Source organism: Anthonomus grandis, chromosome 14 (assembly GCF_022605725.1).
Source record: "Anthonomus grandis grandis chromosome 14, icAntGran1.3, whole genome shotgun sequence".
Lineage (NCBI taxonomy): Eukaryota > Metazoa > Arthropoda > Insecta > Coleoptera > Curculionidae > Anthonomus > Anthonomus grandis.
This window is the reverse complement of record NC_065559.1, coordinates 4,773,930-4,790,893: the sequence shown is the minus strand read 5'-3', so window position 1 is coordinate 4,790,893 and position 16,964 is coordinate 4,773,930. Positions and strand designations below refer to the sequence as shown.

Genomic DNA, 16,964 nt, shown 5'->3' with positions numbered 1-16,964 from the left:
ATTTGAAAAATAAAATTAAAATAGCAAGGAGGGTTATGCGATACATCGTTTGAAAGATCCCACTGAATGATTTACGGTCCTGGAATATTAGCTCATTATTTCTAACTATAGGAAAATGGAAGCCTTTCAAAATGTTATTTTACACATTTTTATTTAATTTTATTTTCTTTACTAAACCTGTTCATGTGTAGTAAAGACCTAAATTTGACTGGGAACTTTATTTAAACATGTTGGAAAATGCAGTAGAACCACTGATCCTTGAGATTATTGAAGACAATCCTCATGAGTTTGAGTTGGAAACAGTTTTTCAACAAGATGGGGCACCGCCTCCCTTTAGCAGAAATGTTAGAGAATATTTAACTTACTTAACCTAATCGGTGGATTGGTCGCAATATTGATGTTGCCACTTTCCAAAATGTTCGTGAATTGTTCTCCAATAGATTATCTTAATGTCTTGAAGTTAATGGTGCACATTTTCAACATCTTTTGTACTTTTTCTGTGTTACGTAAAGTTTAATTATTTTAAATGGAAATAAAAATGCGAAAAATAAGATTTTGAAAGGCTGCCATTTTGCTATCGGTAGAGGTAATGGCTTAATATTCTAAGACCATAAAGCATTTAGTGGGAGCTTTCAAACGATGTACCGCACGACCCACCTTTCTATTTAATTTTATTTTTGACACCATTTTGGAGTTTTGCAAAATGAGCGAGGGATCAAAAAGTAGTAGGTAGGTAGTAGGCTAATGATATGTGCCAAATTTAAAATTTTTATATAAATTTATTCAAAATATAAGAGGGGGAGGGGGACAATTAAGAGCCGCACTGTATATGATTATTATTAGTTTTCATTACATATGCATTTTCATTACTTCTATTTTCATATATTCTCTTAGTGATTAGGTTTAGATTCCTGTTAGACAATAAATATATTTGAACTTGAGTTATTATTATTATTATTATCTGGATAAATGTAGAGAGCAGATTATAATAAAAAATGACTAAAAAAAACACTGATTTTTTATAACTTTTTCTAAGAATTTATTAAAAGACTCGTAAATAATCTTAAAGCAATATAATGAGGGGACCAAAAGACGGAAATAGATAAAGTTTGATTTGATATTACTATAACTAAATATATTTTCTTTTTAGGCTCTCTCCGACAATTGTTCGTGCACATTTACAGCGACGTAAGAAAGAAGCCGATCCACAATTTCTGGAGCGACGTGCTCGAGTCCGACGAGTTCCTCGATCTCACTAACGAAAATAACTTCTACACGCGGAAGGAGGACGAAAAACCCTGTGATACGCTAATAAAGGACGACACGTTAAAATATGCCCTTCTCGATTCGAGCGAGAAGGGCGGCAAGCGGTCGGAATCGCGCGAATCCGACATCGAATGTGAACTGGTAGAAGATAGCTTAAAGCCGCCAAAGTATTTTAGATTTAAATCCGATCCTTCCGATAGGGAATTGTTTTGTTTGAGACGGACACTCGGTACGCAGGATTACGTAGGCCAGCGAGTGTTGCAAGTAGCTACGATCTTAAGGAACTTATGCTTTATGGAGGATAACGTGTCGGTATTGACTAAAAACTCGACGTTTTTACGGTTTTTGTTGTTGTGCTCGTGTTCGCAGTGGGGCACTCTACGCAACCTGGGTCTAGATATGTTGGGGAACATAGCGGCCGATTTTGACCTGAACGGTCAGAACGATTTGTTGGGCACCTCTTTATTGAAAGTAATCAGTAAAAATCTACAGAGCGACGATCGGGCGTGTTGTCTGTCTTCGGTAGAAGTATTAAATAAATTAAGCCAGAACGAGAGAAATGAGGATGTGCTCATTCGCTCTCTGGAATCCACCGTATACAAGAGGGTCTGCTCGTTTCTCACTATACACGACGTGATGCTACTTATTTATACTTTGGAATGTTTGTATTCGTTGTCCTCGTTGGGGGAAAGGTCGTGTAATTTTATCGGGAATATCCATGGAGTAATTGATACGTTGGTGTCGCTCGTTACAGTTGAGGGAAAAAGCTATGGGCCAAAAGCTTGCATAGGTAAGTGGTTAGCTACAAAGGTTTTATTAATTTTTCTAAAATTTTATAGAAGAAAGAACTCTTTTTGAAATTGGGGGTAAATCATTCACTTTCTTCAACATTCAACCATGTATACTTTTATTTATTATTTTACTTTTAATAAAACCAATTCGTTCACTTAAAGGTATGAAACTGGTGGAAACCATACCGCCCGGCAGCCACCTACAGTCGCAAACGCAGCAGCAAACGAACAATCAAACAAATAATCAACAGACTTCCCCGCAACAAGGCAACTCGGCTACAGCCACCACCAGCAGCATGGATAGCGGCAATATCGTTAGTTCGCCCCCACCGCCGTCTGTGACGCCCGTAAAAGTCATGACTACAATGTCGAACACCCCTATTAGGAATGTGACTATTGCGCCCCAGAGGCTGTTATCGTCACCCGCCAAAACTGGTAAGTATTTTATCTAAGTTATTTTAATTTATTTATTTCCACAGTTTTGCTACAATTAAAAAATAAAAGATACAGAAGCTTACGTAAAATGTATGGAATTTTTGCATAAAAGAATATTAATCTGAAATCCTAAGACTAAGAACAAAAAAAAACAGAGATATGTCATGTATCTATACTTATACTATACACAAAATTATAAACGAGTACTAGAATAATATGACTGCAGTAATTATGTCACAAAAATTTAGGAATTGCAAAGACAGTTAAAATTGCCAAATTAATTTAATGTAACACTACGAGGGTGGTCCCAGAAGTACCCGGCCTGACCTAGAGATGTTGGTAGTAGTTTGAAAAATATCAGTATATTAGAAAGTATACAATCTATAAAGCATATGTTTCAAGTTTGAAGACGCCACGTTGTTTAGTATTTGTTTGGCAGCCATTAATAGTGAACGTTTTCAGTGAATTTGTAAAAATGGGAAAAATTGGTCATCGTTATATGATACAATACTTTTATTTGAAGGGCCTCAGCCCGATATAAAAGCTGAACTAGATTCTACTCTGGGTGAGTCTGCTCCTTCATTAACAACAGTAAAATATTGGGTAGCAGAGTTTAAACGAGGCCGTACGAGCTGCCAAGACGAGCATCGCAGTGCTCGACCAAATGAGCTGACGACTCCAGAAATTTAAAAAAAAATTCACAAAGTGGTACTGGATGATCGTCGACTGAAAGTGCGCGAGCTAGCGGACATAGTAGGCATTTCAAAAAGTGCGGTACATCGCATATTAACTAAAAATTTTGACATGAGAAAGCTGTGTGCAAGATGGGTGCCGCGTTTGCTCACACTCGAGCAAAAACAGTGTCGTGAAGATGTTTCAATTGAGTGTTTAGCGAAACTTAATAGCAACAAAGCAGAATTTTTTTTTCAAAGAGAAACAATCAAAACAATGGATTCAAAAGGGAGAACCGGCTCCGAAGAAGGCGAAAACCTTTTCATCTGCAGGCAAGGTCATGGCGTCGATTTTTTGGGATGCGCGAGGGATAATTTTCATTGACTATCTTGAAAAAGGTAAAACTATCAACGGCGAGTATTATGCGAACTTATTGCAACGTTTGAGCAAAGAAATCAAGCAAAAACGGCCGCATTTGGTTAAGAAGAAGTTGTCTCAGTGGTCAAAGATTTGCCAACAATGAAGAAGTGATGTCTGCAGTTAATGGCTATTTCGAGGCGCAAGACAGTTCTTATTATAAAAAGGGGATCGAACTTATAAAACATAGCTAAGAAAAGTGTATAGAGCTGAAAGGAGATTACATTGAAAAATAATTAAATTTTTTTCCAAAATTGTCGTGTTTTCTTTCTTGGGTCGGGTACTTCTGGGACCACCCTCGTATTTCGAACGAAAAACACTATATCCAGACACCAATATTAAAATGAAACCATGATATAGGAAATAGAGGAAAAAAATGAACTTCCATTTATATATCCCCTTCTCAGCCTGAAATTTAGAGCAGGAAGGGAATAAAATGAGATTTTTCTGGTTTAATTGGACCAATTAATATTCCAGACGATCCAGAGACCAGTAACAAAATGAAACCATGATATAGAAAATAGAGGAGAAAATTGAATTCCCATTTATATATCCCTATCTCAAACTGAAAATTAGAGGAGCATGAGAATAGAGTGATTTTTTTCGGTATAGATCTGGTATAGCTAAGTTAAAGCTTTTTTGAAAAAATGTAGAGTTAGTGTATATAGTAGAATTGCGCGGATCACACAGCGCTTTCGCATTTTGTGGAGATTCTGTAGTGAATAACCTTCAGAACACAACAACAACAACACTTGAGTGTAACTCATCAAGCTAGATAAATCTTTGATCTTCACATCTTGTTGCGTCGTTTTTTTTTTTTTTTTGAAAGTGGAATAAAATGTAATGTAAGCCATTTGGTTGGGAAAAAGCCTTTGTATAGCCTTTTAATTCCTTATTGTCTATAGTAATTTGAGCAATTCAATAGGCACTAAATCTGTTCTGTTTTCTTTCTTTTGAGCTTTTTATTGCTCGTAATAGTCTCTTCTGACTGTGTCTCTCATCTGCAAATATAAAGGACAAATGGTGTTATCTTGTGCCATTTGTCCTTGTTCATTTTATATGTGAAGAGAAAGTTTTCGATATACTCCAGCTGTTTCTTTTATTTTCTTATGCAACTTATACTCATCAGGTTGTTCTTGCGAATGTTCTTATATCATCTGCCTGGGTTCTTGTATTCTCTTGTACGCTTAATTTATATAATACGAATTTACGGTTTTCAGACCAAACTACGACGCCACTGAAAACTGCGGTAGTAGCGACACCGACTGTGACTACAACTACTCCGGTAGTATCGGCGTCCTCTGTTATCCCATCGATGAGTCCGCAAATGCTGATTCAGCAACAACACGCCCATCAGCAGGCGATTCAGGAGAACGAACAGTTCGCGCTGGCGTGGTTAAGGGCGACGTACGAGCCATGCACCGGATCCAATAAGTAAGTTAAGATTTTAAGTTAAATAAGTAAGTTATGAAGACCAAAAAGCCAAATTCATACAGGGCTGCACACTGTCTACTTTTAAACATATTATAATCAGACTCGATAACGAGAAATGGGAGTAAAAATTAATGAAGAATATATAAAAGCGATACGATATGCCTAAGTGATAAACTAGAAGACCCGCAACATCTACTAAACTGTGTAAACGCAGAAGGTCAAGAAATGGGGTTCAACGTTAATATCACCAATACAAAATTTATGGTCTTCAGTCGACAACCACGTCCGGATGTTGCACTACAGATTGATACGATAAATATAGACATATCAGTTAAAGTGCTCGGGGCAACAAGGTATATAAGCCATATTCAGTAACTTTTGTGAAAAACGACTTTAAAGGTGGTATGTCTTTTTCATGTCAAAATAAAAGTACACTTTCTGTTACTATTAAAATACATTCAAAAATGGTAAATGTCGGTAACGACAATGGTAAATGTCGGTACAAAAGAAGTTTTATAAACTCAGTTTTAATAAGAAACACTCAAGTTTCTATAAGTTAAATCATCGTCAAGTTAAATATCAATAGTCTTCAAAAATACTTACCTTGGCGAACAAATTTATGGAAACATTTTTAAAATATAAATAAAAAAAAACTACTTTCTAATTTGGTTTTTCAAGTGCGGCCAAAAATTCTCTATAGGATTCAAATCAGGTGTTTGGGAAGCCCAATCCAATACTTTAATTTTTTCAGAAGGAAACAAGTTCCTCTCCAACATGTATGTGACTATTAGTTTCTCCTAAATTAAATTTTTGTTCGGTTATCGTTATTTTAGATTCGGGTAGTCATTTAAGGTCACTATCAGTTGGATAGTAATCTCTGTTTGAACTAAAATGACTTTCAAACAAATTGTCTGAACGTTTTGTTGTTGACTGAATTATGCGAAAATTTTAATTTTCAGTAAAATATGGCTTATATACCTTGTTGCCTCAAGCCCCTCAGTTTAAGTACCTTAAATGTTATATCACCAAACATCTAATCTTTTAATTATGAATTCTCCTCTTTTGTAGGATATTGGAATATTTAGGCACCTTCTATATTCTCCCTCTTAATCCTATCCTCGACATTTAACCAGTTTTAGGCCGATTTAACTAACTGATTTATCCTTATAAGAAGCATTTCAACGATACACTAAATTTTCTTACAATTTAATGATAAACCCCGTACAATGCCTTTCATATTAATTCTGGACTTGCCTCGTATTATTATTAATGCCCACCGAAACAATTAAAAAGGATTTTGTTTTTTAGAATTGACCATCAAGAATTGTATAAGCACTACATCAGTTCCTGTTCAAAAATTGGTCGACGTGGCGTGATATCGCCCCTACATTTTCCCAGATGTGTTAGGTAAGCATTAAATGAATATTTATGTTGACTTAAATTAATAATTATGTTGACGTTTTTTCCTAAAATCAGTCTAGAGTTATTTTTTGGTTGGTAAAAATTAAAATTTACGTTGTAAAACTTCTTATTTATGTGAGCAGAGACTTTGCCTAAACTTGTAAATGGAAGTGCAAATGTGTAAGTAGGGTTCCAAGAAAAAGAATTTTGTCACTTATCACATTTGTGCGTGCTATACCTTAAAATTCACCAAAAAAGCTTAAAAATCTATATAAATTTAAAAAATCAATTAGTGTTGTTTCTGGTGGTTTAAAAATTAGCTTTAAAATTATGAGGTACAATTTTTTCGCGTGTAAAAATCTTAATTTTCTTCTTATTTCTGAAGTTTGAATACCCATCACTTACAATCGAGTCATAGTCTCAGTGACAATTTGGAATTTCAATTGGCATTTAATTTTTTGATACATCCAGATGTGTGGTTGACATCCATTTTTTTACAACATTAATTGATGGATCAATTTTGAGCTGGTCGAGATTTCGGTCAAAATCTCCGTCAATTAACCAGACACAACACCAGTTGTTGATATAATCTAAATCCAGCCAACATTTTGCATTTAAAATTGTACACTGTATGCCGTTTTGGTTGTAACAATAAGTTATTTTTAAAGATCAATTTTTTAAGTTTTCGCGAATCTATGCCACTTTTTTGTAAAACTAATAATGCTGCAAACAGAATTGAGTTAATTTGTTTGACCTCAAAGTAAGATTAAAAAAAAAAATTAAAATTGTTTTGGATATATATTTTTGCGTGAAATTTAATGCCATTTCAAAAAAAGACATGAGAAGCGTTGTTTTAAAAGTCATCGAAAATTGCAAAGTTTTATCTATAAAAATAACCGAGATATCTTGCAATTACAATAAAAATGGGAGACAGTGTACGTACAGGGTAATTCCTTATATTTTCCCACTTTCCTTAACACTTTTGGACCATCTTGTATAAAAGAAAATAAATGTAAAGTTATAGGGTCTGATATGTAGTTTTTGCAAAATCTAGTTTTACGCTTGTTGGTGTAGAAAAAATAACAAAAAATAATAAAAGAAACATTTTTTAAATGATGGGTCCTGTTAATTTTTATTTTAAAAATATATGCATTATAACATTTGATTAAGCTGTTTTTGAAATATTTTGGTTTTAAAGTTTATGATTTGGTTGCGAGACTGGCAGCCATTGTCTGTGTTTTAATTTTAAAACATGGTTAGAATATAACTTTTTAAAATCATTATTTTCAAAAGCTATACATTTTGATATAAAAAAGAATAATAAAAAATACATATAAATTAATGCAATAATTAGAATTCAATTTATGTTCTTTATAATATATAAACTCTTAACTAATATATGATTAAAATTAAAAAAATTCACAATTGCTGAATATGCCCACCATTTTGATCAATACAAATTTGAAAGTTCCTTTTTAACTTATAGATTCCATTACTGATATAGTTTATAGAACTTAAAATTCTAGCCCTGAATTCTTCAATATTTGCACTTTGTGAAAACACTTACAAACCCCCACAAAAATTAATCCAAAGGTGTAATCTCTAAATTATTTATTGGCCAGCTTATGGGTCTTCGCGGACCTATCCATATTTCACACTTATTACTTAAAAAAATTGCAACAGGCATCATATTCTGTGGTGGAACTCCATCTTGGTATCATATTGACGGATTGGGATCTCCTCTAATAAAGCCTCTATTTCTGAATTTAAAAATTCGATATCTCACCAGTTAAAGATCTCTCTTAAAAAAATGGGACCAATAACTTTATTATATCGGATACCGTACCACACGTGGAGGGATCTCCTACCCTGACATTTTATTTCGTAGAATTCGCGTGGGTTCGGTGTGGCCCAAAAATTTGTATTTTTTCTGTTAAATACACCCGCAGTGGTAAAAGTCCACTCATCGGTCCACAATATTTTCTTAATTAAAAAATTATCCTGTCTCTTTCTGTGCAGCATCTCAGCACAAAATACCATTCGAGCATATCGATGAGCGTTCTCCATCTTATCCAATCTTTGAACAGGCATTTTTTTAATGGAAAATAAGAATACTTCTTAAGTATCTTTTGAATTTTGCACTCTTACTTATTATATACGGTCTTCGAGAGACCTACTAGGATTTTCTAAAAAGTGACTGATGGTCTATATTCCCTCTGAGTTGCGGAAGCATTTTTACGATATTGATGAATAAACGCAAATTTTGGATTTCTCTTTATCTGTATAACGCATTTTTACACAAGTGAAACAAAAACAAATTAATTTCATATTATTGCTCTTTCTGCCAATGTAATTTTGTACAAGTTTCTTAGCAATAAAATAATTACAACAAAACGCAGATTTGAATTAGCATTGATAGCTCTGATCCAATGATGCCAAGTGCTTATGTAGAAATGGCAAAAAAAATACTTTATAATATTATAAAATTTTGTCACTTATTTTGACACAAAACAATACTACTCGTCCTCTTTAATAATATATGAGGCATTTTCTTCAACAACATATGATAAGATACTCTATAAAGAAGTCAATATTCAAAGTAAAATAAATGCAGATTACGTATATTGGAGAAAAAGGCAACAAGTCGCATTGTTGATTCCATCGATACAAGAAATCTTTACCAGTGCCGTCGTCAAAAAATATTCACATGATAAATATTTATTAGTAATAGATTATGTTTTAAATTATAAACAATATTACAATTATTATAGATTTCTTAACAAGTTTTCATTATTCTCTGTTTATGATGACGTTTCTCCCTTGATATGATGTTATGAGAGTATCAGTATTTACTTGTGAAAAGATCGTCTTGAGTCACTTTTTTTCCATGGTGCGGCACAAGTTTCTACTATCGTCACAATTCACAAAAACACTCAAATGCGTCCTTTTTCCTTTTTGAACCAAAAACTAAAGAAGAAACGCAGAACTTTACAAATGTCGAATGTAAACAAAGCCGTTTAGCGAGATGACATTCCGCAAAATTAGCTCTTGCTTGCGGTGTTGCCATTCCAAATTTGTTAAAAGCGGTTTTTGGACTAAGAATGTTAATAATTATTTTTGTGCTTAAAATAAGATATACCTATTTCTACTTTTCATTTTTAATCCAAAATCTAACATCAATAAGTTAAATTAACATTATTTATATGTGTTGATATATAGCTGAAAATTTCCTCTTTTGAAAATGCGTGTAAACTTGACAACAGAGAATCGGTGAATATGTTTGTGAACAAAACACCCTCCTTGCCCCTGTGCAATCAAACAAAGTAGTTGTTTACTAATTATAGTGTTTCAATGTTCTAAAAATATTTTACAAACGGCTGAACTAAATGTTAATAATGCTTATAGTTTTCAAATAAGAATAAGAAGATCTATTATTTAGAAAAATAAAATACAGTGTGAAATTTTTTTTTATCCTTTTTACAACGCCATGTATTATACATAACATAACACAACATTTCGCAAAAACTACGGTACAACTTTTAGAGTACGAATCAACCTAGTTTGGTACACCTACGTCAGAGCCTACGTCAGCGCTGCAGCGAGACGTATTTCGCATATCAAGCGGTAAAAGAGAGATAACGGGTTTTATTCGGGCTGTTCCAGTGGTATAGTTGATTTTATAAATATGGATTTTATAAAATGTTGAGATTTAATTGTTATATTTTTATAATATTCAGGCAGATTCTAATAATTTCTTAAATTTTGCATTTGCATTTGTATTTACAATTTACAAAGTAGGTAGATAAGTACAAAAAAGTTTAGTGAAATATGAGGTGAAATATTTACAAAAATAAACAAGTTTACAAAGTATCTACATAAGTAGGAAAAAGTATAGTGAAATATTTATTAAAATATTACATATTTACACCAAATCGTCATTCTGTTCAGAGCTGTCCGATTCAAGGATTGAACACCCTAGTTCATCCTCTGATGCCGTCTCATCGTCATCCCAACCCTCTTCACTCTCCTCAGATGAGCCTGTATTAACAGAGTGAACACTAAATTTTCCACTATCTTATCTAAAACTTGTTCTTTTTCTATGAGTTCATTCTCAAACTTTCTTACATGTTGGCAAATATTGAAACACTCTTGTTCTGTCACCTCCTCAAATTTTTGTCTTGCCAGCGCCTCAGTATCAGGCAATCTAAACGTGGTATTCCGCGCTGCAACCCAATTCTTTACCAAAGCCCATATTTTTTCAATGGGATTTAGTTCGGGATGGTACGGAGGTAAACGGAGCACACAATAACCATCTTTTTCTAAAAGCTCATCTAACCTATATTTTATGGAAAAACGAAATATATTTTCAGAAATTATTTTGTATAACTCTGGCCTGTTTAATTTTGAACGAAGAAAAAATTTTAACCATCTACCTTTACTTTCGGTAGAAAAGTTAATAATAATAATTACTTAGAATTGGGACACCCTGTACGTATCATGTAAATAAAAGAATTCTACGTCGTATAATTCTTCTAAAAAATTGTTTTCTAAGTAATTCGTACCTATGAAGATAATTTAATGAATAAAATAATTTTGTTTTATTTAAAGTGGGTTTCTGCTCTAAATAACATACCTATACCTAATATAAAATAAAATAAGAAATATAATATAAAAGTTCAGTGTGTGTTTTCCTTATGGTATAATTTATGCACCAAATTAAAATAGGAAATAAAACAAAAGTTGGTTGAAAAGACTTTTAACTTTTTGACTTATTTTATGTAAAAATCGATTTGAGAATCAATTTAATCAATTTCAGCCTATAACCCTTCTTTTTTTAAACAGGTTTTTGTTTTCTTCTTTTTCTTGAAAATGTTCAAAATACTGGAATTGTGTGTTCTTATTGATTTACCGTAGATACCTGTAATTTGTTAAAGGAGTGGTAATCCCTTCTTCAGCCTCCCTTTTCATGAACTGAATAATATTGTTCACAATTTCACAGCTTTGGCTGTGTAAAACACGACCCCGTCCAAGTTTTTTAGGTGCCTTATCAATATTATCAATATAAACACACACACACACACACAATAATATCTTAAATGAATAGTCACAAATAATTTCAAATTAATACCAAAAAACAAACAGATAAAACGCGGCGATCTTTCGTGAACAAAACAACTGGCAACGCTTAAAATAACGGAAGCGGAGAGCGTTGAATATTATGATATTTGAGCCTCGGCGTTGTCAGCTCCATTCGACCTTTATTTGCGTGACAATATTAATACAAAACAGCAGTGCACGCCTGTGGAGCTATTTCGCATCCAGCTTAGCACAACTAAACAAACATCGCGCTATATTTTCTCTTTGTTGCGTGTGACGTAGATGTACCAAACTAGGATGGTTTTTACTCTACCTTTACCATCGTTTTATACAGGTTGGTCCAAAAAAGTTAAGAGGGTCTAATTTAATCCTAGAATATTAATTAGGCCTCGCCGAACGTTAATACATTTTCACATTCATATTTTAGATCAGTATTCGGCGGCACCGTGGGTCCGAACCCGATGAAACCAGCCAACCCTAGCGACCCTCAATACTACGAGGGTATCAAGGTGCGCCCGCAACCCCTTAAACTGAACATTCCACCCCCGTCCCCGACTCCCAAACCAGTAGTAGCCGTACCCGTCACTGCCTCGTCAAACTCCTCGAATACGACTAAATCGGGGTCGCGTCGAAAACAAAAGGTGACGCCGGTACCCGCGTCCATTAGCGGCGCTAAACCCGGTACCGTCGTCGGTACTGCCCCTCTAACGGTTGAGGCGGAACCGGGGTGCGACGGGAACGGCGGTTCGTTTCCTTCAGGTCCCTCCTCCCTGTCGAATAATCAACACGCGCCCCCCATGTCCCCGATCCTAAAGGCTCAGTTGAGCGCCCCGCCGAAACCGAGGGAGGGCTCGGGCTCTGCTGCGGCGGCGGCCGTTTCAAGTGATCCCCCTAACAGTCAGGTAAAATAGTATTCATTCTGCAGATATCAACTAAGGCCAGTAGAATCGTCCTCGTCGTCGTTATCAGACTTAAATTAAGTACTATAAGAAATTCGATAGAGAACCAACCATCAGGAGGAGATGCGAAATCCAAATTTGCCCCACGGTGCAAAATTAAGCAAAAACCGTTTTTTGGTTCTAATTGACTTTAGGTATTCCCGCATTTTAACATTTTTGAATATGAAATAGTAAGCTAATTTTTTTTGGATATTATTTTAAGCAAAAAAAATTGAGGATGAATAACATTTTTTTTAATAAAAAAATTTAAAAAAATCATGACAATGTTTATAGTTTAGGTGAAGTTACTTGGACAAGTATAAAAACTAAAAACCTTTAGCAGGCGGCGTTTTCTTTATAAGGCATTGGCGTGCATATAATTTTTATTTCTCTGGCTTAATATATACCGGGTGGTGCGTCGCTGAGCGGAACATAGGAAAACCCATGTAAATTTTAGAAGCCAATAAGTCGACTATTGGCTTCTCTGTACATTTTACAGTGCGAACGTAAAGGTTGGAATAAATTCATTTAAAATTCAGGGGTATGTTCAAAAAAAAAACGCTCGGACATGTCGATTTTTATTTTTAACTGCGGGTTTTGTTACTATAATTTTATGTATACAGGGTGGCCCAAAAATAAGTTACGGTCATCAACGTAATTTTTTTAAACGTAAACACCTATTTTTTATTTTAGATTTAGGTTCTACATCAAATTCTAAGTACATTTCATGTACCATGTCCTATACCTAAACTCGACCGTTGACGATTGAACACAATAAAAGGCTATTTTTGGAAGAGTTATTTATATCAAGCAACCTATCAGTTATTGTTTGGTTATTTACATTTGTGGTTGGTGTTTTTGATTGTTAACTTGTCACAATTTGTTGACATCAAATAATTTTGAGTGAATTTAGTTTGATTTAGATGCCTAAGCAAAGTTTTGCTTGTGTTAAGTTTATCAAAAGATAAAATTAAAATTTCAAAAAATGGTACGTCTTAGTGAGCGAGAGCAAATAGAGATTTTGATGATGATTGGTTATGGAAACAGGATGCGCACTCAGATGGAAGTCTGTGAAATTTATCATGCCAAGTATCCTGATAGGCCACGTATATCTCAAAGTACTGTCAGTAAAATAGAACAGAAATATCGGGATTTGGGTCATGTCAGGGATAATTATACGAAAGGTCGGTCAAGTATATCAGAAGAGAAGCAACTAAATGTTTTGCTGGCAGTTGAAGAAGATTGCCATAAAACGACTCGCAATATTGCGTTAGAAAATCAGATATCCCAGACATCCGTCGTTAAGTATTTAGGTATAAATAAATGGCACCCTTACAAAGTTCAATTGGTTCATGAACTAAATGAAGATGACCCAGATAGGCGTTTAGAGTTTTGTGAGAGACTTATGGACTTGTGCCATGCTAATCCACAATTTTCAAAAAAAAATGTATTTTCTGATAAGGCAACGTTTTGTCTTCATGGTAGTGTAAACCGGCAAAACTGCCGATATTGGGCTACTGAAAATCCGCACTGGATGATGAAGTGCCACAGCCAAGTCCCTCAAAAAGTAAATGTTTGGGCGGGGGTGATTGAAAACAGGGTTATAGGGCCCTTTTTCTTTGAAGGATACTTGAATGGTGAGAGGTATTTAGAGTTTTTAGAAAATGACTTGGTTTCATGCCTTGCCACTTTATACCCCGATCCAGAAGACCCGGATATATTAGATAATTCCTTATGGTATCAGCAAGATGGAGCTCCAGCCCATTACACTCGTCCCGTGCGCCAGTACCTGGATACCGTTTTCCCTGGACGTTGGATTGGTCGGAGGGGTGCAATTGAATGGCCGGCCAGATCGCCGGATCTGACTCCTTTAGATTTTTTTTTGTGGGGGTATCTTAAGTCCAAAGTTTATGTTAATCGGCCAAACAACATTGAAGACTTAAAAATTAGAATAACGGAAGAAATAAGATTGATAGAAGGCATCTAAATCAAACTAAATTCACTCAAAATTATTTGATGTCAACAAATTGTGACAAGTTAACAATCAAAAACACCAACCACAAATGTAAATAACCAAACAATAACTGATAGGTTGCTTGATATAAATAACTCTTCCAAAAATAGCCTTTTATTGTGTTCAATCGTCAACGGTCGAGTTTAGGTATAGGACATGGTACATGAAATATACTTAGAATTTGATGTAGAACCTAAATCTAAAATAAAAAATAGGTGTTTACGTTTAAAAAAATTACGTTGATGACCGTAACTTATTTTTGGGCCACCCTGTATACATAAAATTATAGTAAGAAAACCCGCAGTTAAAAATAAAAATCGACATGTCCGAGCGTTTTTTTTTTGAACATACTCCTGAATTTTAAATGAATTTATTCCAACCTTTACGTTCGCACTGTATAGAAAAAATGTAAGATAAGTTTTTGAAGAGACCAATCTGGCAAACCCTTGTGCAAAGTTTCAAAAAATTTTAATAAGCGAATCTTGAATTATTCAATTAAATGTAATTGCAAAATTAGCAAATTTTCTGTTCAGGTAAAACCAGACACCAGCCACCAGCAAACAATTTGTTATAAGGCTTTGTCAAATCTTTATCTGACAAATATTGATTGTTGAGCGGGCCGGAGGCTGTGGAAAGACTCGAATCGACCATAAATATATACGGGAATCGATCACTAAATATCGTAATATATTTTGCAGTTTATTTTAGTGCGTATATTTTTATTTGATGCGTATGTCTTTATTAAAAAAAAACAATATTAATCTTACAATATTACTTAATACTACATTGCCAAAGAAGGCGAAGATTAGCTTAAAGCTACCCTTTAACTCTTAACCTTCCTAGCATTCACAGTTTAAATGAAGAAAACAAGAGAAAAAAAACAAAAAAGTTGTTGTCAAAGTTAATTTAATTTTGTGACAGCCGCGTCAACAAAATCGTTCTTTCAAAATGCCTGCATTATCTCCTCAACAAAAAGGGATATTATACACTCGTCTGATGGATGGAGTTCCTATAAAAAGAATCGCAGAAGAATTGGGCATTAGTAAAAATACCGTTTCCTTAGCTAAGGCAAAATAATTGCAGAATATGGAGCTATTGTAAGAAATCCAGGTTCTGGTCGACCAAAAATTTCAAACGAAATTCAAGATAGAGAGTTAGTTGGCTTTCTAAGAAACAATCCGTTTGAAACAGCAATAAAGGCGAAAGGAGACACGCATTTTCCTGGTTTTGCTAATACAGCTCGTAGTAGGATAAGAAATTTGGGAATTAAAAGTTGTAACAAATAAAATATTTTTGACTGAAGCAAACAAACAGAGAAGATTAGAATTTGCCCATCAGTATGCACACCAGTAATATTTTCAGATAAAAAAACCGTTCAATAGTGCAATAATGGCAAAATCCGCGTTTATAGGCCTTCTAATACCAGATGTGGTAAAAGATATACATAAAAGACTAATCAAAGTGGACGTTTTACGAGGGCGGGTCAATAAGTCCGTGACTTTTTGGATAAAAGACAGGTTTTTATATAAAAAGTTATTTTATTTTTCAACATAGTCTCCTTTGAGTTCTATACACTTAGTCCAACGTTTCTCCAATTTTTTTATCCCTTCGGAAAAATATGATTTGTCGAGGTCATCAAAATAGGCATTTGTTTGAGAGATGATTTCGTCGTTGGAGTCAAATCTCTTGCCGCCGAGCCATTTCTTTAAGTTTGGGAATAGGAAATAGTCACTGGGGGCTAAATCTGGAGAATAGGGCGGATGAGGAAGTAATTCGTAACCTAATTCATGGATTTTTGCCATGGAAACTGCACATGTGTGGACCCTTGCATTGTCCTGGTGGAAAAGAACTTTTTTTTGGCCAAATGTGGTCTTTTTTATTTCAGTTCCTCATTGAATCTATCCAATAAGTTGGTATAATATTCTCCATTAATTGTTTTCCCCTTTTGAAGATAGTCAATGTGGATTATACCGCATGCATCCCAAAAAACGGTCGCCATGACTTTATTGGCTGACAAACCCACCTTTGCCTTCTTGGGCGCCGATTCACCCCGAGAAATCCACTGTTTTGACTGCTGTTTGGTCTTCGGCGTATTGTGGTGAATCCACGTTTCGTCCACGGTGACGAAACGACGCAAAAATTCGTCCATATTGCGGTTGAATAACGCCAAACACTCCTGGGAAATTGTCACACGGTTGCGTTTGTGGTCGATTGTGAGCAAACGCGGCACCCATCTTGCGGAAAGCTTTCTCATACCCAAATGATCATTCAAAATTGAAACTACTGAACCATGTGAGATGCCTATGGCTTCCACAATCTCTCTCACTTTCAATCTCCGATCGGCTAAAACCATATCGTGAATTTGTTCGATTGTATTGGATGTAGAGACCTCGACTGGGCGTCCAGAACGTTCGGCATCTTCCGTGCTTGTACGGCCACATCGAAATTCAGTAAACCACCCTTCTTTACCATGGAAATGGATGGTGCAGAGTCCCCATA

The 16,964-nt window shown here is 34.8% G+C and overlaps 1 protein-coding gene across 7 annotated transcripts in view; it reads left to right on the top strand.

Moving 5' to 3' along the window:
• The window catches only part of LOC126744573 (AT-rich interactive domain-containing protein 2), a 97,847-nt gene that overhangs the window by 38,601 nt on the left and 42,282 nt on the right, over positions 1-16,964 (top strand). For 5 of the 7 annotated variants that reach the window (XM_050452037.1, XM_050452040.1, XM_050452036.1 and 2 more), the window contains exons 6-10: positions 1,151-2,056; positions 2,220-2,492; positions 4,802-5,015; positions 6,324-6,422; positions 11,941-12,415. In XM_050452037.1, the coding sequence (XP_050307994.1) occupies positions 1,151-2,056; positions 2,220-2,492; positions 4,802-5,015; positions 6,324-6,422; positions 11,941-12,415 (1,967 nt within the window). The remainder of the gene's footprint in view (positions 1-1,150; positions 2,057-2,219; positions 2,493-4,801; positions 5,016-6,323; positions 6,423-11,940; positions 12,416-16,964) is intronic. The other 2 variants (XM_050452039.1, XM_050452038.1) reach the window with 1 other exon arrangement.